Source organism: Prinia subflava, chromosome 18 (assembly GCF_021018805.1).
Source record: "Prinia subflava isolate CZ2003 ecotype Zambia chromosome 18, Cam_Psub_1.2, whole genome shotgun sequence".
Taxonomy (NCBI): domain Eukaryota; kingdom Metazoa; phylum Chordata; class Aves; order Passeriformes; family Cisticolidae; genus Prinia; species Prinia subflava.
Genome location: NC_086264.1, coordinates 12,157,175 through 12,179,940, shown reverse-complemented (window position 1 = coordinate 12,179,940; position 22,766 = coordinate 12,157,175). Strand labels below are relative to the sequence as shown.

The window sequence follows — 22,766 nt, the reverse complement described above, 5'->3', positions numbered from 1 at the left end:
CCTTCCACTGTCATAGCAGGACCATCTTTCTGATTGCTGACCCTTTACATAGTTAATTCTTTTCCTATTCTTTTTATTTTCAGCAGAAACATAAAATAACTGTGTTGACGAGAATCACCATGAATTTTTGGGAACTCCCAATCCCCAGAACGGGATCAGTGTGGTCTGTCCTGGTTGTGTGCAGAGCTCACACCTGTGCATTAAATATTGAATATTCAGGGTCATGCAGGCTCTAAATTCCCCTGCTTGAGGCATTTCTTTAAGATCTTTGTGGGGTTTGTCCTGTTTAATGAGTTCACACCGAGAGCAGGAGTCACAGCTTATCCCAGATTGGATTTTGAGCTATTATAAGGACGGGGCTATGAGCTGAAAATATTTCCTAATTAATAATCAATTCTTTCCCCTGATGGTGTTTAGCAATTTAAATAAACCCTCAAATAAATTAGATTGTTTAGCAAAAAGAGGCAGGGGGGGGAGGCTTCTCCTGGAAAATGTAGTCACAGAAATGTGACTTGGGGCACTTGAGGGAGAAAATGAAGGTGGAAGTCTCAGGTGCCATCTCCAAACACAGACAGTCCAAAGAAATTTTAAGCTCTCATTAGTTATAAATCAGTTATAAATAGGCACAAATGCCCTTTCTGCCTAGAAAGCCTGAAGAGATTATTACTCAACAGATGCAAATCTGACTCCCTGTGACTGACAGAGGCAGAACGTTGAGAAAACCTCCTGGTATTGAATGTAAATGCAAAGAATTCCCATCACCTGTAATTGCACGTGGTTGTTTTTTAGCACGGGGTCACCCAGGCTGCCTGGATGGGAATTACATTCCCTTTGCTGCTCATGCATTTAAAAAATGCAAACCCTGAGAGCAGTGGCTGATAGGAGGGTGTAATAGAAAGGAGAACAAGTGTTCCCATTACTGATAGGAATTGCACAGGGGAATGAGGAAAGGTCTGGCAGTGCTCAGTTGTTTGAGGAAGGCAAATAAATTCAGCCATTCTGGAGATTATGGGGGCCTCCATTCTGGAAATTAGACACCTTTGAAATCATGTTAATATGAATATTTTACTTTAGGAGCAGAACCGAGATGAATTTATTAGGGGGATGTTTCCTTTGTGTCAGTCTGGTTTGCTTTATTCTGGCCATCACAGCACTTTTTTCTTTTTTTTTTCTTTTTTTCTTTTCTATGGAAATTCAGCTGCTTTCATCAATAAAATGACTCAGGGCTGTGTTGCTTTTGGGCCTTTTGGTGAGGTGGAGTTGGGTCTGCACAGAAACCTAAACTCAACTTGCCCAGGCCAAGCACAGGGAAGAAATCTGCTGATGAAATTGCCCAGTGTGCTAATTAGATTTTTGCTAAATTAACAAGATGTTAAATCTGATTGTAGCTACCAGTCCCATTTTAAACTCTAGGTCCCATTCAAATGAAAGCAGAGTTTTATATTTTACTGAATATATTTAAAACTTCCCAACATTGAAGGACTGGGTTTTCTTTTCCACCTCTGGCTGCTCGAGGCTGTGTCATGGTCTGACCTACATAGCTGCCAGACAGCTCCATTGAACACTTGCAATCAATGGGAATTTCATTTTTTTTTCTCTTCTTTCCCCACAGGACTGTGGAAATCACCAAATTTTCCCCATTTCTTGGTGTGGCGATGATGATTTCCCAAAGAATTTAGAGCATATAAGAATGCAGATGCTCTCCCCCTCACCCTGTGTTGATTTCTCTGATTCTAGGTGTGTGAATATTCAGATGGAACCAAGTCCTTGAAGCTCGGAGACTTCGGGCTGGCGACGGTGGTGGAGGGTCCTTTGTACACGGTCTGTGGCACTCCCACCTACGTGGCTCCAGAAATCATTGCAGAGACAGGGTGAGCATGGACACGCCTGGAAACACTCATTTTGGGCTGGTTTTAAGATCTTTTAAAATCTAAACGCCCCAGCAGGCTGCCCCTCTGTTGTTTCGTAACCAAACCACCCACAGGCACCGCTCCTGGTTCCCCCAAGGGGCCCGGGATCCTTGCTCTGCCTGCTCCCAGAGTTTGGAATTTGGATTTTGGAATTTGGATTTTGGAATTTGGATTTTGGAATTTGGAATTTGGATTTTGGAATTTGGATTTTGGAATTTGGATTTTGGAATTTGCCTCCTCTCCCACCTCCCCAGGAGCAGCTCTGGGGCAGTGGAGTTTGTTTATTTGTGCTCCTGCCTCACCTCAGCAGCCAGAGCCCCCTGCAGCACCCGAGCTTGGGGAAAAACAAACAGACAAAACAGTGTTTGCACTGGAAATGGAATAATTCCTGTTGGAAGAGGCTCCAGAGGTCACCCAGTCTAAACCTGTTCTCAGGACGGTTCTAATCAGATCTTGTTGATTCCAGTGACCTTTGTGGGTGACACATCCTGTTTGATAACAATGGAACAGCCCCATTATTCTGTATTTAACAGGTCACTGCATAAATACAGGAAAAGTTTTGTAAAACGGTAAATTTTTGGCAGATTCTCACAAGTCCCCTCTCCTTTTAGACCTGTGAGAGCTCCATTCCACCTCTGGCTGACTCCTGCCATAGCTGTGACCACTCTGCATTTCCTCAATTTCCTTGTTCAGTGCATTTGTTGATTTAGAAACATTTCCCAGTGAGCTCCGGTGTGAGGGGGGCACCTCGTGCTGGAGGTTTTGACAAACTGAACCCACTGAATAAGGGAAAAGGCCTCTTTTTGACCTGAGTGTTTTCATTTCTGTGCTTTAAAAGCAAAGTGCAGCTCCTTTTCCCTGTGCTTCTCACATCGGTGTGTCCTGTTGCTTAGCAACTCCACAACCTCGGAGTTATTTCACTGAGCAGGCACATCCCTGGCTTTCATCATCAGTGCCCCTGGATTGGGAATCCAGGATGCTGATTTGGATTTGAGGATATTCAGGAGACCCTGGAGAGCCCTGAGGCTTATGAAAAATTAAAAAAAAAAATAAAATCATAGAATCGTGGTTCTTAAAGAGTGTAAAGGTGTGAAGGAAAGATGCTCAGGCACAAAATACATCACCACATCAGCAGGAAGTAACTTAGCACAGATTCTCACAGAATCCTGTCAGTCATTTATTTTTGATGGAATGACCTTTTTTGGCTGATGTTTTTTGGGTTTTTTTGGTTAATTCAGCCCAAGTAACGCAGCCTTGTCTCCTCAGGTACGGTTTGAAGGTGGATATTTGGGCAGCGGGTGTGATCACCTACATCCTGCTGTGTGGATTCCCACCTTTCCGCAGGTGAGTGCCAAAGGGAAAAGCAGAAAAAACAGCCGAGCTCTGTCCGAGCACGTCCGACCTTCCCCCTGAAGGGGAGGGGAAAAGGAGGATCAGCTCGATGCCTTCTCCCCGAGCTTTTTATTCGTTCTCCTTTTAGCCTCTGGGGCCCCTTTTATCCATTTGTTTTATTTTATCCTGCAGGGCGGGTCTTTGAGCGCCGGGTGGGGGTGTCCAGGGCAGAGCTGCTTTTGCTTTTGTCTCTGTGCGGGTCCCGATCCTCGGGTGCGCACTGCCCTCCGCTGTCTGTGCTGGGAAAACAGGGAGAGGGGAAAAATGTGTTTATTCCACCTTCTAAACCTTGCCTGAACTGTTGGAAACAGTCCTTCCCTTCCTTCCTTCCTTCCTTCCTTCCTTCCTTCCTTCCTTCCTTCCTTCCTTCCTTCCTTCCTTCCTTCCTTCCTTCCTTCCTTCCTTCCTTCCTTCCTTCCTTCCTTCCTTCCTTCCTTCCTTCCTTCCTTCCTTCCTTCCTTCCTTCCTTCCTTCCTTCCTTCCTTCCTTCCTTCCTTCCTTCCTTCCTTCCTTCCTTCCTTCCTTCCTTCCTTCCTTCCTTCCTTCCTTCCTTCCTTCCTTCCTTCCTTCCTTCCTTCCTTCCTTCCTTCCTTCCTTCCTTCCTTCCTTCCATCCCTTCCTGGGATCCCTTCCTGGGATCCCTTCCTGGGATCCCTTCCTGGGATCCCTTCCTGGGATCCCTTCCTGGGATCCCTTCCTGGGATCCCTTCCTGGGATCCCTTCCTGGGATCCCTTCCTGGGATCCCTTCCTGGGATCCCTTCCTGGGATCCCTTCCTGGGATCCCTTCCTGGGATCCCTTCCTGGGATCCCTTCCTGGGATCCCTTCCTGGGATCCCTTCCTGGGATCCACATATAACTGACTACCCCAGCCCCGATATATGTTCCTGTGTTCATTAATTACTTCATTGATAGTGAGTGTGTTAATTACTTCATTGATTATGAGTGTGTTAATTATGCACTCCCTATTGCAGTGGAAGGGCTACCTCAAGGTAGGAATTATTTATTTCTAGTAGTCATTAACAGTTTTCTGTTCCCTCCCAAAATGAAGTTACAATTCCCATGACAAACTGGTTTTTATCTCATTTTTGTTTTTGTCTCTCCTGTTTTACAGTGAAAACAACCTTCAGGAAGACCTCTTTGATCAGATACTGGTGGGGAAGCTGGAATTTCCCTCTCCCTACTGGGATAACATCACTGATTCAGCAAAGGTACTGAGATTTTTTTCCTCTCCTGGAACAGCCCCTGTGCAGCCTGGAGGAGGCACAGCTGCCTCTTCCCCAGCTCATTTTGGAGCTGGTTTAGCTTTTTTGATAAAAGCTCAGGTGTTCCAGGCTGTCACCTTCTGCCTGAGCAGGGGCAGCAGAGTCACAACTGCACTCAGGGAACTCTGCAGCAGGGTCGGTGCTTCAGCTGTGAAATAAATGTGTCTCTGAATATTTCCTTCCTAGTCCTATCACTCTTTAAAAAATAAAAATTATTTCCCTGTGGCCTGGATGCTGTTGGCATTTTCACCTATTTTACTTGAGGCATTTATTAGAGTTTTTTGAGAGGTGTGGCCATTACTGATTGTCACTGCCAGTTCTTCTGTGGGCACTGTGGTTTTGTTTAAAATGGTTGTGTCTGTAGGATAAATATTCAAATTATAAACCCCTCTTCTCAGGTGAATTCACTACAGGGTTCTGAATAATATCTGAGGACCCACTAGCAAGTTGAGGTGGTTTTTTATCCATCCAGTGAGAAGTTGATTTTTTTTTCTGTATTTTTCCTGCATTTCCCAGTGGGTGTTTATGCACTTACCTACATTTCCAGACCAGGTGATGTCTCTGACACAGGAGGTAGGACTGGCACCAAAGAGGGCTCCAAGCATCAGCACTTTATTGCTCTCCAGTACAGCTTTTTATACCCTTTATCTTATATTCCACCTGTGCACCCTATTTACCCTTCATTTATTGATTTATTTATTATAAATAAATCTACTCTTTATAATACATTTATTTCTCATTATTCACTATTATTATTATTCAACACATTCATTCATGTATTGGTCACGTACACCTCAGCATTCCACGTTTCTTCACCTTCAATATTGTTCACTTGTCCCACACAGGGAGCATTTGGTATTTTATTTTTATTTTATTCTTCCACAGCAACACAGAAGAGAATAATTTCCAAATAATTTCATCACTTTGTTGACTTTCAGACGCAGATTCTTGTCTCTGGTTTGTGTTTTTTATGGGATGTTACTGAGTGCACCTGCACGGCCCAGAGTGGATCTCGTCTCTCCCATGTCTGTTTTTGTTCTGGTCCTGTGCATGAATATATAAAATGGAACATTAGAGCTGATTTTTAACATGATTTTTTACCATTTTTATTTCATTTGTGTTCTACAGACTCAGTGACACATGAGTTCAGTGAAGAAGTTGGTATCAAACACAAGTATCTGCCTGGCAGATGCTTAATCTAAAAGGCAAATTTAAGTTCCATTTAAACCACGCTGCTGTCAGCTGGGGTTGGTTTTTCCATCCAGGTATCAAGAAGATGGCATTGAGAACTGGTACAACAGCATTTTCAGTTTGAATATCCTTTCCCACTTTTCAAACTCCTTTTTTCCCTGTTCACTGCAGGAATTAATCAGCCTGATGCTCCACGTGAATGCTGAGGCCCGGTACACAGCAGCACAGATCCTAAGCCATCCCTGGGTGTCAGTGAGTAAATCACATTGCTCTTGTCTCTAATTTGACATTAAACCTGTAAATCTAAGCATTAACAGGTTCACAAGCAGCAGCACAATTAGCAAATATAACACCTCATTTACCACAGACACTGAGCTGATGCCTGCCAGGTCCTTCATCTCCTCAGACAGCACCAAAGTGCATTGCTGATTGATTTAAAATCAATTAATTATTAATGAGTACTAGGTTTACATGGACACAGTCAATGCTTATTTTCAGACAAGTTCCAAAAGAGGGACTGATTGTGATCTGTGGAGTTCCTGACACAAGAAAAGACAATTATTAACAAATTTATCCGTACCTAACAGCTCCTCTCAAACACATTTATGGTACTTTATAACACCTCCAGACTCAGGGCATGATGGGCCATTTAAAGATGATCTGAAAGAAATCCAAGTGACAAATAAGCTTTTCATTTTTAAGATTATTTCAGGCTTTTTTTTTTAACTTGCTGGAATCAAACCTGCAGTTTATAACAAATCAATGCCCTGGAAGTGTCACATCATTTTAAGGAACAGAAGTTCATTCATAAAAAACAGTGAGGGATTGCTCTGCTCCTTTCCTCTGCAATTGTCTCATGTACCTGAGTGTGTTCACTTTTGGGCTGCCTGTCTGAATATTTATTATGCATTAAAAAGCAGAAAGATAATAATAAATAACATGATAATAAAAACCTTGTTTTTTCCTACCTTGACTATTATTCTCCTTCTCATACAGGATGATGCTTCCCAGGAGAATAATATGCAAGCTGAAGTAACAGGTAAACTGAAGCAGCACTTTAATAACACCCTACCCAAGCAAAATAACACATCTGCTGGGGTTTCTGTCATCATGGTAAGAGAAATGAACATTTTTATCCATTTACACTCTGCATTATTTTCCTAACAGTGCTCTATGAGCATGTGTGGTGCAAGAATAGCAAACCCCAAACTGGAACAGTTTCTAATTCTGCTCTTTATTGATGTATAATGTGGATTATCTCATCTTTGCTTGAGAACAACCAAATCTATCACAGGGTGCCACCCAACAGATAAAAATCAACCTGGGGACACTGAGTAGGTGTGTGTTAAAATGAAGTTTATTAACAATTTGAAATCTTTCTTTATAAAAACAGAGGGTTTTTTTTTTATCATACTGTCCACCTAGTTAGTTAAGTAGGGTCTTCCTCTGTGCCTGACCAAGTGTTGTTTCATCTTGAGCATGGGGTGCCAGGAAACAAAAAAAATTCCAGAAACTTCCTTTCCTTCTGACCTTACTGGGGCCCATCCTTGTCTGATGCAAGCGGGGACACTGCACACAAAATGGATCTTCAGTAACTTAAAGAAAGCAAAACAATCCATGGTAACAAAAAAGGGACTTCCACCCTCACCCTCTCATTGATTATTTATGAATTTCTCATTTATTAATTACTCTCAAAGCTCAGCCCACTTATGTTAACAAAGAATTGTTTTAAACATCTGAGAGCCAGTAAATTTGAACAGAATTTTTTTGCCTACATCTCTGTCTTTACAACTTTGTGTGAGCTAAACAGGCAAACAATTTAAACGTAGGAGAAGTGATAACATAAAAATAAGTCAGGAAATGGATTTCAGGTTCATGCTCTTGTCTACATTTCATTTGACAGTTTGACTTGACAGTTTGAGAGGGACTTCAGAGCTTCATTCTTTATACTGTTGAGACTATGGATAAGCCTGAAGCTGAACACTGGTATAAAATGCACTATATATGTAATAAGAGCAATTTTAATTCTAACTCTCAGCCCCTCTCCAAGCTGCATGCCACTTAAGCCTGTCTCAGATCTCTGACACAGCTTCTGGCTTCTTACTGGTGTGGGTTTTTCTGTTAGCTACTGACACTCCCTCAGCCAGGAAAGTTCACCTCATTTTACCTTCTCCTGCTTTATTTCCTTCTAACAGGTATGGAAGGATGTAAATGCATAATAATTAATTGCTGAACGCAGCTCCCACTTAATGCTGAAAGGAAAAAACAAAACCTTGTGAACTAATAATGAGGGTTAAGCCCCCACTTTGTTATTCTTGCCCTGGCTTACCTGGAGCACTGAAACTCGGCTGCCTTTGTGTTCAGGAGTTCTTCCCTTGCTGCAGCACTCATGGCTCACCCACATCGAGCTTCAGAGCAGCCCCTTTGTCCCTCGGGTTGTCGCTCTCAGTCCCCTGCACATCCCTGGAGCCCCTCAGCCTCATCCCACACTCCCCTGGCCACGCAGACGATTCCATCCTGTGGCAGATCAGCCAAACTGCACCTCCCCAGCTCAGTGTCCTCGCACAGGAGGCTCCTGCTGCCCCCTAAAGCATGTTGCTCTGAATTCATCACCCACTCTTTTTATTTTTTTCTGTCGATTAAACAAAAAATAATGTTCTGTAAATCTAAATTTGTTGCAATTGTGTTAGTTCTGCTTAAAGTAAGTCTAGTTTCTGTCCCTTGCTTCCTTCCTTTTCTCCTCCTTTCCCAATGCCTGCATTGCTTTCCTCTGAGTAGGTCCAAGGCAATGGTACGTACTAACTGCGATGCTTCGTTCTGCTGCACAAAAAGTGTCTCATTTGTCTCAAGAAAGGAGAAATAACTCAGCCAGTCTGAGGTGGAAAAGGCTGCACAGACACCAAACCAGCAATGCAGCACCATCTAAACACCTAGGAAAAGATCTAACATCAAAACACTTAGGAAAAGCTCTAATATCTAAACACTTAGGAAAAGATCTAATATCTAAACACTTAGGGAAAGATCTAACATCAAAACACTTAGGAAAAGATCTAGCATCTAAACACTTAGGGAAAGATCTAATATCTAAACACCTAGGAAAAGATCTAATATCTAAACACCTAGGAAAAGATCTAACATCAAAACACTTAGGGAAAGATCTAATATCTAAACACTTAGGAAAAGATCTAATATCTAAACACTTAGGGAAAGATCTAATATCTAAACACTTAGGAAAAAAAGTGTTCTGTCTGGAGTGAAACATTTCTGAAATGGGCTTAGCAAACACCAACACAACAATTTTTTGATTTCCTCAGACATGTCCTGGTCTATTCTCCTGGCAGTCGTTTTGTGCCTGTCTGGATCTCTCTGGATCTAAAAACAGCTGGAAAAAGATGAGAACCCTTTGAAGCAAAGAACTAAACCACTGAACTAAACATTGTTTCTATTTAAAATAAAAATTCAGTTGGCACTTCCTTTAGAGCCAGACAGGAGATAATCAGCCCTCAATAAATAAAAACCATTCTTGCTTAGCAATAGTAAAATTAAAAAAGAAAACCTTACACTGCATTGCATAGGAATGTATTGCTGCTCTGAGGCCAGCACAGGAGAAAATCACTGTCAGCATGAACTGAAAGCATGTCCTTCCCCTTTTAAATAACCTTCCCTGCACTGAAATAGCAGAAACCCCCCCTATTTACAACTTTTATCCAGCAAGAAAAGAAAATATCTTGGTAATGATAAAACTCCTTTATCACCAGTCCCAAAAGCGCAGACTCAGTTCAGCTGCTCCCCTCCTTGCATGCTCCTCTGCAGTGTTGATTGTCAGTAGCAGAGAATTCAGTTGTGGACTGTGGAATTTTCTCCTTGTACAGAAGTAACTTGAGTTAAAAAACTTGAAACAACAAAACAAATAAATTAAACAAACAAGAGGGTGAGTGCCTTGTATCTGCTGTCCTCGATGGCTTTGATACAATAAACACATCTGGGAAAAAATGCTCATTTTCTCTTGTGTCAGAAAATTATTTCGATATCAAATACTTCAGTGAGTTAGTCAAACCCAAATAAAAACACACGGAAATTTTCACATTGGTAAAGAAAATCTAATCAAAAAAATAAATTGCTGAGGAAAAGACAGAGCACATATCCTTTAGAAGAGATTGTCTTCAGCAGATGTACCACAAACTCCAGATAATTCACCTATTCACTCTGGAATTCTCAGTTTTCATTTTAACCTGTTGCTCCCTTCTCCTGTAAACCAAATTCTAAGTACAGAATTCAGAAATTAGGCATTTTTGCCACCACGAGAGGTCATTTTCTCACCACTAAGCAGAAAACAGGCCCTTTTCCTGAAAAAAGCAAAACTGTTTATGTTTCAGTCTGTCCCTTCCCCAGGGCCTGCCCCTCTGTACCTGTGGTTTGTGACAGGAATTGCAGCTCTGAATTCTCAGTCAGCATCACCTGATTCTTGGTGTCTGCAAAAACACAGGCACATCAATTATGCCAATATTTACTATGACAAGTTCCTTCTCTATCACATCTGCCATCTTTTTTTCCACATCAGACTTGCAAGACAAAAATTTTACACCTGCAACGTCACGGCAGGCACACACCTGGAAGAGTTTTCCTTATATTTCCCAAAGTCAGCAGCACGACAATGATACCATTCATTATATAAAATATTTCTGATGTTATTTCTCCTTTTTTATCCTGGCTGTCCTGCATGCAGTTCATGTCTTGTAGATGGTTTTAACCCTTAAGACAGGGCTGTATTTAAGTGCTGTTTCATGTTTTGCCTCGGGTTTGTTTTCTTTCTTTGTAGAACACAGCTCTAGATAAAGAGAGTCAGATTTTCTGCAGCAAGCGCTGTCAGGACTCTGGCAGAGCTGGAATGGAGAAAATTTCTGCACTTGCTGCTGCAGCTGCTGCTCCTGGGCCCGAGCCCCTCCTCGCTGCTGCTCCTCCTGAGCTCGCTGGGGACCAGCCTGGTGCGTAGGACCGGGGAAAACAAATCCAACAAATCCAACAAATCCAACTCCACACTTTTCTTCATCTCCCGTGGCTGTTTTCAGTTTGTGTGCGCCTCTCGTGGCGGGTCTGAGCCTCTCTCTCGTGGTGAACGAGACACACCTTGGGAACAGCAGCAGGGGAAAGACTCTGGCAGTGTTAGGTGGGTTTTTAAGTTCTCTGTGTCATTAATTAACTCCATTTCACACAGCCTTGGGCTCTAAATAGATTAACTGATGGTGTAGCCAGCTGTATTTTTATATGAGCAGTGACCTGGCCACAGCAGGCCCCGTTCTGTTCTGCTGATGGGAACTCTCAGAAAAGAGGGAGAGGCAGACAAGGGAAGAAAACTCCTATTTGCCTTCTATTCCAATGCCTCGTTTTTAGCCAAGTTTCTACTAAACTTGAAGAGGCAAATTTTCACGAAGAATTTTTTAGTGGACTAACTGTAAATTATCACGAGACAAACGTTTGGAGATAGAGAGGGAAGGATGGTTGTTTTCCACCACGTTTGTGATCTGATTTGCAGGCAGGGTAGTGTTTAGATAATCTGAATTTAAATAAAGTAACTTGGGATGTGAACACGAGCAGTGGACATTGATTTGTTACGAAGACTGGAGTGAAGGAAGCCTTTTTTGCTTTAGCCATTTTCTAGCCTAACCACAAGTGTCCCACACCATTCTCCAGGGTCAGATAAAATAAAATAAAATCACTTTGGGCCTGTGGAGGGGAAGCACCAAACAGACCAGGATTTCTCTTTACCATGATGCTTAGTTCAATAGAGGATGTATTCAGCTTAATCCTTTTCCTTTGCTCGTTCTTATGAATTGGTCATAGTTCATTTTTTTTCTCTTAGCTATACTTTCTACTAGAATTGTAAAAGACCTGCAATAAACTTTCTTCATTAAAAAAACCCAGAACACAGAAAGTCATTCATTTCTTTGAGAACTGAGTTGTTTTGTCAGTGACACTGCTGTCTTATTCCCCCTGAGGAGACTGAACAATTAAATGCCTCCCAAAACAATTTAATTGAATTAATTTGAGGGATTCCCATAAACTTCATTGTTTCAAAGTTCATAGCTTCCTATGAAAGCCATGATTAAAAATGAGTTTTTTACCTTTTGAAAAGCATTTAAAGATCAGAAAGTGCCAGCGGATAACTTAAGGCCATGGTGGCTGAAAGATCTGCAACATCTTGGCAAAAAAAATTAGTTTTAAAGGTAGGAAAACATGGCAGGTCTTAAATTATGATAAAAAGGTTGGGTACAACCAATCCTTGTTAATTAACTTTGTTGTGGATTTCCTGGAGTGAGTTCAATATACCTGAAGAGTATGGGAATAGCCTTTCTGTAAAATAATTTGGTTTTTGGTACAGTGCAAAAGGATGAAGTTATCACTGTAACCTTAATCAGGAGGGAAACCAGGCCCCATAGCAAAGACAGGGATTCATGACTGATCCTCATCTGAACAGTTTTAAAAAAGTACAGTACACAAAAGTATTTTGATTCACAGAGCAGAGGCAGGTTCCAAAATGCCCATTTAAAAACAGTGCTGACAACTGGAAAAAAAACCACAAAGTCTGGGAAAGTGCCCAGCTCTTTGTGTGACCTCAGCAAAATTGTAGCACCACTCCATGCCTTCAAATAGTTCCACATAAGTTGATTCTGTGCACAGGTGCATGAGATATCACACTTTACCATAAAAATAAAATAAAGATGTGTTGGTTAGCACTAAAACACTTGATGAAGGTCCCTGAATATCACATTTAGTTTTTTACCTGCTGCATTTTCAATTAGTCCTTCTCTTGTTGTAGAACCACAAGCTGCTGCTGGGAGAAGGCAAAAATAGTTCTGGTTCACAATTTTTTTTTTCCTGCTATGAAGGGAAGGAAACTATTCTAGAAATTGAAAACAAGTGACACGTTTTTCAGAAAGAACTGTTACAAACATAGTGGCAGCTCTACTCCTCCCATGCATACACTTAAAAAAATGAATTTTAAAAAAGTCTTTTAAAATATCCTAATCTTTCTAGGTGCTTTGAAAGTGAGTGGTTGTTCACAAAAGTCCAGTGAGCCATTTCTGCAGGATAAACCCAGTTTATCAAGAACAATAGAGTGATCTGTTATTCCTCTTGAATTAGTTCTGAGATAAAGAGAAAAACAAAAGTATGCCATACCACAAGCACACTGAAATGTCTACAAATATGAAATTTAGGACATAAAGTGGAAAAACTACAATCTAGGTGGTCACCTTACCCACGCCAATCTTATTGAATACAACTAACAACAGTCATGTCCTGACTAAAGCTGCAATAAAATTCACTTTCCATTACCTTGGTATCAGGTCAGCTCTTAGGGGTGTTGATCAGGAGTGAAGTGCTGCAGATGGGTGAGGGACTACCCAGAGGGAGTCAGGGCCAGAAACAATAACAGATACATGCACAAAACAGCCAAAAACTGCAGAAATGTTCTCAAGTCTCAGAGCGTTCATTTACCTCTGCCTGCAGCAGCACCACAACACAAAATTCATCAGAGAAACCCCCACCATGAGCACCCCATCTTCTCTTGCCTGATCCTACAGAACTTCTAACAGCAATTTACTGACAGAAAGTACAAGAAAGTACAAGAAAGTACAAGAAAGTACAAGAAAGTACAAGAAAGTACAAGAAAGTACAAGAAAGTACAAGAAAGTACAAGAAAGTACAAGAAAGTACAAGAAAGTACAAGAAAGTACAAGAAAATACAAGAAAGTACAAGAAAGTACAAGAAAGTACAAGAAAGTACAAGAAAGTACAAGAAAGTACAAGAAAATACAAGAAAGTACAAGAAAATACAAGAAAGTACAAGAAAGTACAAGAAAATACAAGAAAATACAAGAAAGTACAAGAAAATACAAGAACTGCACAACCCAACCAAGCAGCTCTGCTGATAAATGGGTTTCAGGTGATCCATGTGACACAGGAGCTGCCCTGAAGAGAAGGACAAGTACCTGAGCAGCTGGAAATTCAAACCCCGTTAAAAATTTTACCACAAACAGCATGAGGTGGAGCACTTCAGCTAAAGCTGAGATCCCGAGTGCCCACCTGGGCCCCGGGGTGCTGCCCAAGGATTTGGGGCTCACCTGTGGAAGGAGGGGGTGTCCTACTCACCAGGGCAGGCCAGAGCTGGGGTGTCCTCGTGTCCTGCTCACAGGAGGAGATGAGGGTGTCCTTCCCCACAGAGGGGCTACAAAGGCAGAACAGCCCCTGTGCTGCTCCCGGGGAGGGCTGGATGCAGAACAGCCCCAGTGCTGCTCCCAGACAGGGCTGGATGCAGAACAGCCCCTGTGCTGCTCCCGGGGAGGGCTGGATGCAGAACAGCCCCAGTGCTGCTCCCAGACAGGGCTGGATGCAGAACAGCCCCTGTGCTGCTCCCAGACAGGGCTGGATGCAGAACAGCCCCTGTGCTGCTCCCGGGGAGGGCTGGATGCAGAACAGCCCCTGTGCTGCTCCTGGGGAGGGCTGGATGCAGAACAGCCCCTGTGCTGCTCCCGGGGAGGGCTGGATGCAGAACAGCCCCAGTGCTGCTCCCGGGGAGGGCTGGATGCAGAACAGCCCCAGTGCTGCTCCCAGGGAGGGCTGGATGCAGAACAGCCCCTGTGCTGCTCCCAGACAGGGCTGGATGCAGAACAGCCCCAGTGCTGCTCCTTCCCAAGGAGGGCTGGATGCAGAACAGCCCCAGTGCTGCTCCCGGGGAGGGCTGGATGCAGAACAGCCCCAGTGCTGCTCCCGGGGAGGGCTGGATGCAGAACAGCCCCTGTGCTGCTCCCGGGGAGGGCTGGATGCAGAACAGCCCCTGTGCTGCTCCCAGACAGGGCTGGATGCAGAACAGCCCCAGTGCTGCTCCCGGGGAGGGCTGGATGCAGAACAGCCCCTGTGCTGCTCCCGGGGAGGGCTGGATGCAGAACAGCCCCTGTGCTGCTCCCGGGGAGGGCTGGATGCAGAACAGCCCCTGTGCTGCTCCCAGACAGGGCTGGATGCAGAACAGCCCCTGTGCTGCTCCCAGACAGGGCTGGATGCAGAACAGCCCCTGGGCTGCTCCCAGGGAGGGCTGGATGCAGCTCAGGACAGCACACACAGGTACAGCTGTGCTTCAGTCTGGGAAAGCCCTCCTGATCCAGCAGAGACCTTTCTAGAAATGAGCAGCCTCCCCCTGAAATATTTTGGTTCCAAGATCAGGAGCTGTTATTTCTATTCCTCGTAATGAGAAGACTTCCAGGATTTCCATTTGGCAAAATACACCTTTATCTGGTTTGTTTTCCCTCCACCCAATCTAGGAAACCTACCCCTGGCTTGAGACAAACACAATTTTAAGTTCAAAATCATTTCATTTCCCCTCAAACTCTGCAGGTACAAGGCTGTGAATGTTGTTGAACTTCAGGAAATGTCAAATCCAAGTTTTGCATAACAAATGTTCAGTACACAGCTCAGCACACCTGGCTCTTCCCACAGACACTACAGCCTTTGCTTGATGCCATCACCCCTGTGCTCCACAAAACATGAAAATGTAACTAAATGAAACATCATTTCATACACACCAAAAGTACATTAAATACATGAGCCCTTTCCTTTGTGTATTCTTAAAAATACACCCTGAATCACAAGAACCCAGTACTCCACTGGAGATCTCAATTACAAATGTAATTTTATTTAATTCATTCACTCAAACTGAATTTTCTATTCCAAATCTTTACTGAAAGAGAGAGTAGCTAAATGCTTAGAAAAACCAGGAACTGCTCTAGTGGGCAGCTAGAGAAATGTATGTATCAATACAGATATGGAATGTAAATTTCAACTCAGAGATCACAACATACAAAGAAGATTTTTATGCAATACAGACTTACAAAACAATAACAGTTCTTTTCACAAATATTTTCACAGAGTTCTGCACAGCAATCTTGTAGAAAAGTAGATTTGTGCAACACCAAAATAACTTATTGTTCCTTAGTATAAATTAGTTTTCGTTTCCTAAAAGAAAGAGGTAATTTAGTATGACTGGGCAGGATTTGGATTTGGTGGTAGCAAAATACAAAAGACATTGTTGCAATAGGCAGAGAAGGAATATGGTGTGTGCTACAGAATTGCAGGGACATGTTCTGATGAAAAAGAAATTAAAAGTGGCCTGCAAACCTTGTGCAGCTGCTGCCTGCCCTCACAGACAAGCACAGAAATGTGCTCTGGAACTGCTAAAAACCACCTGCCCCTGAAGCCTTCAAAATGAGCCTTTCTGATCTGGAGGAACAATCCACATTTTGGTGTGCTTTAAGGAGAGCCCGGGTTGGAACTGAAAAGGATTCACACTTGATGTAACAAAAACTCCGTTCCCGATTTCTGCACGGAACATAAAACTAAAAAAGAACTAATTGTCTAGGCCTAGAAACATGCTTGAAGAGGAACGCTGATGGAAATGATTTAAAAGTTTAAAATTACATGAACCATAATTTAAATATTACCCCTTGATTCCCAGAAACTTCAGTGCTGATGTAGTACAGTCATTTGGAAAAGTACGAGACAAAGTGTGGTACAGATAGCAGAGATTAAAACTCCCCCAATACCATAATTAATGTTAAAATCATATATTCCTCAAGGTTATAGATAAAGCTTCAGATGAAACACCTGTTTCTTCATAATATAGCTAGAACGTGAGTTTTAACCACCTTTACTTTAGGTTTTGTTTACACACAGGGATCAAAATAGACTTCTCATTGTGACTAAAAATATAGATTTTTTTTTTTGTTAAACTACAGAACCCAGCAGCTGGTTTTCTGCTTCTTTGCCCTTCCCCCAAAAAAGTCAAACAAAGCGAGGTCTACAAAAATAGCGATTAGCTTTAAAAAATAGGTTGCTTCTTCCAGCAGATTTGAAGTTACATTCAGACGTACTAGAAGTTATTTCTGAGGAGCTGCTCGGGCCCCAGGGAGGCGGCGCTGGGGCAGCTCCCTGCTGCCCTCGGCTGCTCCTCGGTGCTGTCCCAGCTCGGGGACAGGCTCAGAGCCTGGCCTGGCTCGGGCAGGGTCAGTACCTGGTCTGGTACTCGTGGTGCCAGCGGTTGAAGTCGTTGTAGAACACCACGATGCTCCCGGACGCCATCCCGGTCATGATGCACCTGGGGGAAGTGGATTTGCGGGTCAGAGCGGACAGAACAACAGACACAGCAGCCCTGCCCTGCAGGGCACTGCCCAGGGTTGCTCCCTGGCTGGTTTGGGGGTGTTGCAGTGGGTATAAACCACTGGTGTGGCCAGGAGAAATGTTCATTTCAGTTCCAGCTCCCACAATCAAGCACATCTCTACCACTCTGAGCAGAAATGAGACTGGGGAGGCAGATCTGGGTGGACAGAGCAGGCAGGGCAGAAGACTCGCTCTTTAATTTATTTTCCTATTATATATCTGTGGCAAGGTGGCCATGGATTGGAGAATGGTATCCCCACCTTTCCACCACATTGGTCAAGGAGTTCAACCTCCCCTTTCAACCTCCCCTTCTCTTGGAGAAGGAATTCATAACATTGCCAATGGTTACAAAACATGGTCCTGTGTTTACATTCACCAGCGTGAGAAACTGCACATTTCTCCTTTAAAACCAGGAAAATTCATGGCTACACATCTCCATGAAGGAATTGGGTGTGGGCACAAGCCTCCAGTTGGAAACACTAAAACTTTGATTATTTTGGAAAGCAATCCCTGGGTTTTCCCACTGAGCCACTCCTTCTTTCTGAATTCTTTACCCTTGGCCTGCAAGTGGAGCTCATTCAGATGTGTTTGAAAATGGCACAGTGCACAATCACTACAGTTTCTGGATCAGCTTCTCTGCAGTCTCATTAAAGTATTGCAAAAATCAGAACTATAAAAATGTATAAAATCCCGGCATTGGGGGGAAAAAAGCCTTAGAAATAAAAAATTCAGAGTAAAAGGCTGCAAATCTTTTCTTCAAAACAAAGATTAGGTATGAGATCATCAAAATATTGCATTTTGATAGGATTGCCTATTTCATGCCAACAGTACCACTTTGATTGTTTTTCTATCACATTCAAATGGCTTTTTGCATACTCTAAAACACATTACATTCATGCATACCAAATAAATAGCCTGAGTAATTACTTGTAATTAATCAGTAATTACTCAGTAAAATACTCTGAGTAAATTTCTTCCTTGTCTTTCAACCCAAAAAGTGAATCTGTGTCTAACTCCAGGCCATGGATAAATTTCTCTATGTCCATATTAAATTTCAGTTCATTAACATGTCTTTAATTACAGTTAAATGATTCTCTACATGTGAAATTTCTGAAGTCTAAAATTCAACAGCTGTAACTCCAGTTTTTGAAATATATTTAACAGCAAGGGCTTTTTTTAATGGAAAACTGCTTCATCCAAAATGCCAATATTCTCAAATTATGCATATCAAGAAGCTGTTCAGTGTTTCATTGAAGCCCACAGGTTTTACTGGTTTGGATTTTTTAAAGTTCATTTTGTCTAAGTTTTAGAAACATAGATAAAAATCATCTTCAGCAGGAGGGGTGTTCAAAAAGGGTCGTGCTGTATAAAGTAACTTTTCTAGAAGTGAGAATGACTCTTTGCTTTAACAAATACATGGATGTGTGGAGGGAATCTCCTTGTGCAACTATTGCAACTGCTCTATTTTTAACATGAAAGTCTGGAATTAGGAATGTGATTCGTCTTGTGAGTAAAAGAGGAGAGATGAAAGCACACGTGTAACCTTCCACCTCCGTGTGACCCACACTGGTGCACACCAATAACTCAGCCTATCTTGAAACCCTGCCAAAATAAGATTTCTTGGATCCCTCTTCATTCCCCAAAGAGCTGAAATCCTGAAAAAGATTATCTGTAATGTTATAAAACAAAAAAAAAATCTTTTGCCAGCAGAGAATTCTCAAGATAACCGCCCGGATCTGCGACCCACAGGAAATCACGATGAGAACAAGAACAAGAATGGTATTAAATTGTGGATATTCCCCTGTGCAGCCCAGGGTTTGGTCTCACCTTTGGTCGTAGGACAGGGCCATGGATCTGATGCCGGCGTCGCAGCCCGGGTAGGCAAAGAGGCGCTTGAGGTCCCACGCCTGCCACACCACCACCACGCCCTGGTCCCCGCCCGTCAGCAGGTACTGCCCGTCCCGGCTCAGCTGAAGGGCCTGGGGAAAGCAGGGACAGCTCTCAGTAAATGTCTGTGCTGCTCTTATTCCCTTAATTTTCCTTTCAATAAAAGGTTTCATGTTGATAGCTGAATGTGCTGCCCGTCCCAGCTCAGCTGAAGGGGACAAAGCAGGGACAGCTCTCAGTAAATGTCTGTGCTGCTCTTATTCCCTTATTTTTCCTTTCAATAAAAGGTTTCGTGTTGATAGCTGAATGTGCTGCCTGTCCCGGCTCAGCTGAAGGGCCTGGGGAAAGCAGGGACAGCTCTCAATAAATGTCTGTGCTGCTCTTATTCCCCCACTTTTCCTTTCAATAAAAGGTTTTGTGTTGATAGCTGAAGGTGCTGCCCGTCCCGGCTCAGCTGAAGGGGACAAAGCAGGGACAGCTCTCAGTAAATGTCTGTGCTGCTCTTATTCCCTTATTTTTCCTTTCAATAAAAGGTTTCGTGTTGATAGCTGAAGGTGCTGCCCGTCCCGGCTCAGCTGAAGGGCCTGGGGGAAAGCACAGCCACATCTCTCACACAAATCCGTGTGCTGCTCTTACACCTTCACTTTTCCTTTCAATAAAAGGTTTCATATTCAGCTGAATGCCCACTCAAACTTTGATATCAACACAAGTTTCTGGGAAGCAACATTATGATGTTATTTTACCCAGCAAGCGAATTAATGCACAAATCTCCTGTACACCAGATGTCACTAGTTAAGTCTCACCTGACCTGTGATTTATTCCATGTTCCAAAGATCCAATATGAGATCAGCTAAAGAAATTTACTCCTCTAATTAGCTGGATTTACAAGATGCAGCAGCGCTGGCATTAAAATACAGCACCTGACATTCCCCAAAGGTCTTCAGTACCAGCCTGAATGCTGACAGGAACTGAGCTGTTTTACAAATCACTAAAATTAATTTACACCAGCACTTTTAGATTCCTGAACTGGATTAATAAAAGAATGAGCCACCTCTCTTAACAGAGATTGTGTTTCCTTTCATCATCCATCCTGAAATGCCTGTGAAACATTCAATGGCATAGACCCTGTTTTGCATCGAGGGCACTGATGGCAAATCTGTGTTTGAAATCTTTATTTGGGAAGCAGATCATGAAGAAAGATGGGATGTCACTGGTTTTCTGAGTCAAGACTTCTTCAAACAGGAATCTTCAATCTATTTTAGGGATGATTGGTGCAGGGATAAACTGCATCCATGGCCTACAGATGTTCAGTGCAGAATATGGATATTAAGCTTTATCTACAAATGTATTTAACCTGAGGTTTGTGAATCAGCTAAATTTGGGCAGCCTTTCAATGCAAAACACACCCTTCACATCAGGATTAATTAGTGACAAAGTTCAACTGGCCCAGCTTCTCAACAGAATGATGTAAGAATGGAGGATGTTCAGAGCAGTGGCTTTTCAATTCCATAAACACTCTCTACAAACAAACTGATTCCTTTTGACTCAAACATTGTCACTGGAAGGAAAGGACATTGTCTCATTTGCCTACGAGCAAAATTGCAGCTCAGACATTCAAAATCAAGAAACAGCAGAAATAACTGAAGATAGGATTTTGCAAACATCTCTCTGATGAAGTCTGTAATTATTTTGGCACTTGCAGCCTCTGCTTCTACAGATTTGCAAATATGCAAATTTTTTTTACATACCTCAGGAAAAGGAAGTTTGGGGCTTTTCTTAACATGGAGAATTTATAGCACAGGCACCACAAAAAAAATCAGAGAAGCTAAAACACAAAGATGTTACGTTCATGCAACACTGAAGTGTTTATACAGGCTGCTGACAAGCCCAAAAATCAAAATATGCAGTGTGAGACACTGCTTTGTGAGCAGCATATTGCACATCTGTATTTTTTGTATTGCTGCACTCCATTATGTGATGCCAAATACATCCTGTAAGAATTATACAGTGTGTGAGCTTAGATTAAGATAGAGCTTTGATATTATGTTATAAATTTTGAGTGTTTACTGCAACAGCTCCCAAGGAGTTGGAAGGGATCACATTGCTGGGATTTGATTTTGTACAATAACTTTAAAAGGAGTGTAATTGAAACACAAACATGTACTGTAAACAAAATGCAACACTGAGCAAAAACAAAACAAAACAAAAAGATGAGAAACTTATCCCAGCCACGTTTTGAACTAAGATGACAAGACATACATGTAATTTTAGCCACAATAACAGAACTGGTAGAGTTTTTCCAACCACATCTAAGTATTGAAAACAGAATACTAACAAAGATTAGAACTGAGTATTCTGACTTGAAGCACCTTCCCCCTCGCCCCTCAAAAAATAAATGTTCCAACCATTAATTGCTTCTGTGTCTGTTGCTATCAGCACCTTGAAAGCACAGACACAAGGAGCTTGAAAACTCAAATTTAGAAGCTGTTTTAGAAGAGTAGAATAAGAAAGGGGCAGAAAACAAACTGATAAGACTGAAAATTATCTAGAACCAGCACGCACTGAGTGGATATCATGAGATCTAACTAACCACACGACTATTAAAGAGATTATTCATTAGAAGCAAAAATCAATATGGGGTAGTTTTCTTCTCTATAGCAATAGCAGCCTCCTAAGGGTATTTCCAAATTGCAATGAAGACCGTGACAAATAATTATTTGCTACACTTATAAAATTCAGCTGATGAAAATCCATTAACCTTATGGTCATGGTTCACTTGAATTTTATACTTGAGGCTTTTATTGAAGAAATGCTTTATTAAAAGGCAAATTAAAGCCATTAATCTTTAACTCTTCCACTACCTGCAACATGCGTTAGGTTTTGTGGTCTTTTGATTAAACAAAGTACAGGCTTTGAACCCTTACTAATAATTTCACTAAGTCATTGGCTTGTCATGAAGACAAAATGCTGATTTATTTAATTTTTATTGTTTATAAATAAATTTTTCAGCCACTTGCCAATATATATAGATATATATATGAGGGATGAAGGAATGAATGAAGGGATGAATGGAAGAAAAAGGGAACCCTGTCAACATTTCAGTTTCATGGTACTCCAAGATTTAACAAACGAAAGGATGCTTTTACTCCCAAGTACTCCAGCTGGTACAGAGGGTGACATGAATCAATTTTACAGTTCTGCTTTTCCCCAGCGTAGTTTATCTGCAATTCTGCTAGGTCTGGAAGTGAAACAACCCTGCAACTAATCTTTCTCACAACATGGGCTTCAGACTCTCAAATAACCCCCAGAGCGCACAATTTCAGCAGTGTTCTAAAAGCTGCATTTCTCACTCCTATTTCCTTGGAAAGTCTCAAAACTTTGCACAAATCCCTTTTAACTTTTCAGGTTTTTGAATGGCAGAGCTTTGTAAAGAGGCAGGGCTGACGCTGTGACAGGCCTGGCTCACAGCAGCAGGAGTCTTGTGGGTACTTCCACATTTCAAAACAGAGTCAGGAAAAGGAAAATAAATTGGTTCCTCTGGGTGAAACAGCACACAGTCTTTGTTTAGGGTAAAATAACTTTACCTTTCAGAACAAGCAGACTATTTAGAGTTAAAGGTATTCATTAAGTTATCTAAACACTACATGGTAGATGTACTGTGATATGCCTAAGCTCCACTGAGCAATACAGTATTTAAAACAAAAACAGGTGGAAGGCATTGATTAGACCCTGAATTTCCCCAGAGGGTCTGAATTTTTTCTGGCAGTTTTCTAGCACAAGAACACAAGAAAGAAAATCAGAATATTACTACTGAAAACTTCTGGTTTTGCCAACAGCGTCCTGAAACACCGGCCCGTAACAACACAGGAAAACCGAAGATTTTACATTACAAATTCCACACTTATGACCTTTTCC

At 42.2% G+C, this 22,766-nt stretch overlaps 2 protein-coding genes across 8 annotated transcripts in view; one reads left to right on the top strand and one right to left on the bottom strand.

Annotated features, from left to right (window-relative positions):
- The window catches only part of DCLK2 (doublecortin like kinase 2), a 66,910-nt gene extending 55,237 nt beyond the window's left edge, over positions 1-11,673 (top strand). For 3 of the 5 annotated variants that reach the window (XM_063415127.1, XM_063415125.1, XM_063415124.1), the window contains 6 exons: positions 1,738-1,871; positions 3,177-3,254; positions 4,415-4,511; positions 5,928-6,008; positions 6,753-6,869; positions 10,576-11,673. In XM_063415127.1, coding sequence (XP_063271197.1) covers positions 1,738-1,871; positions 3,177-3,254; positions 4,415-4,511; positions 5,928-6,008; positions 6,753-6,869; positions 10,576-10,749 — 681 coding nt within the window. In that variant the 3' untranslated portion in view covers positions 10,750-11,673. Of the gene's footprint in view, positions 1-1,737; positions 1,872-3,176; positions 3,255-4,414; positions 4,512-5,927; positions 6,009-6,752; positions 6,870-7,659; positions 7,743-10,575 lie in introns of all 5 variants that reach the window. The other 2 variants (XR_010082597.1, XR_010082596.1) reach the window with 1 other exon arrangement.
- A 3,749-nt stretch (positions 11,674-15,422) lies between these two features.
- Positions 15,423-22,766, bottom strand: part of LRBA (LPS responsive beige-like anchor protein) — a 302,351-nt gene continuing 295,007 nt past the window's right edge. For all 3 annotated transcript variants that reach the window (XM_063415457.1, XM_063415458.1, XM_063415459.1), the window contains exons 56-57: positions 18,792-18,943; positions 15,423-16,902 (exon numbers count right to left, since the gene is read on the bottom strand). In XM_063415457.1, the coding sequence (XP_063271527.1) occupies positions 16,812-16,902; positions 18,792-18,943 (243 nt within the window). In that variant the 3' untranslated portion in view covers positions 15,423-16,811. The remainder of the gene's footprint in view (positions 16,903-18,791; positions 18,944-22,766) is intronic.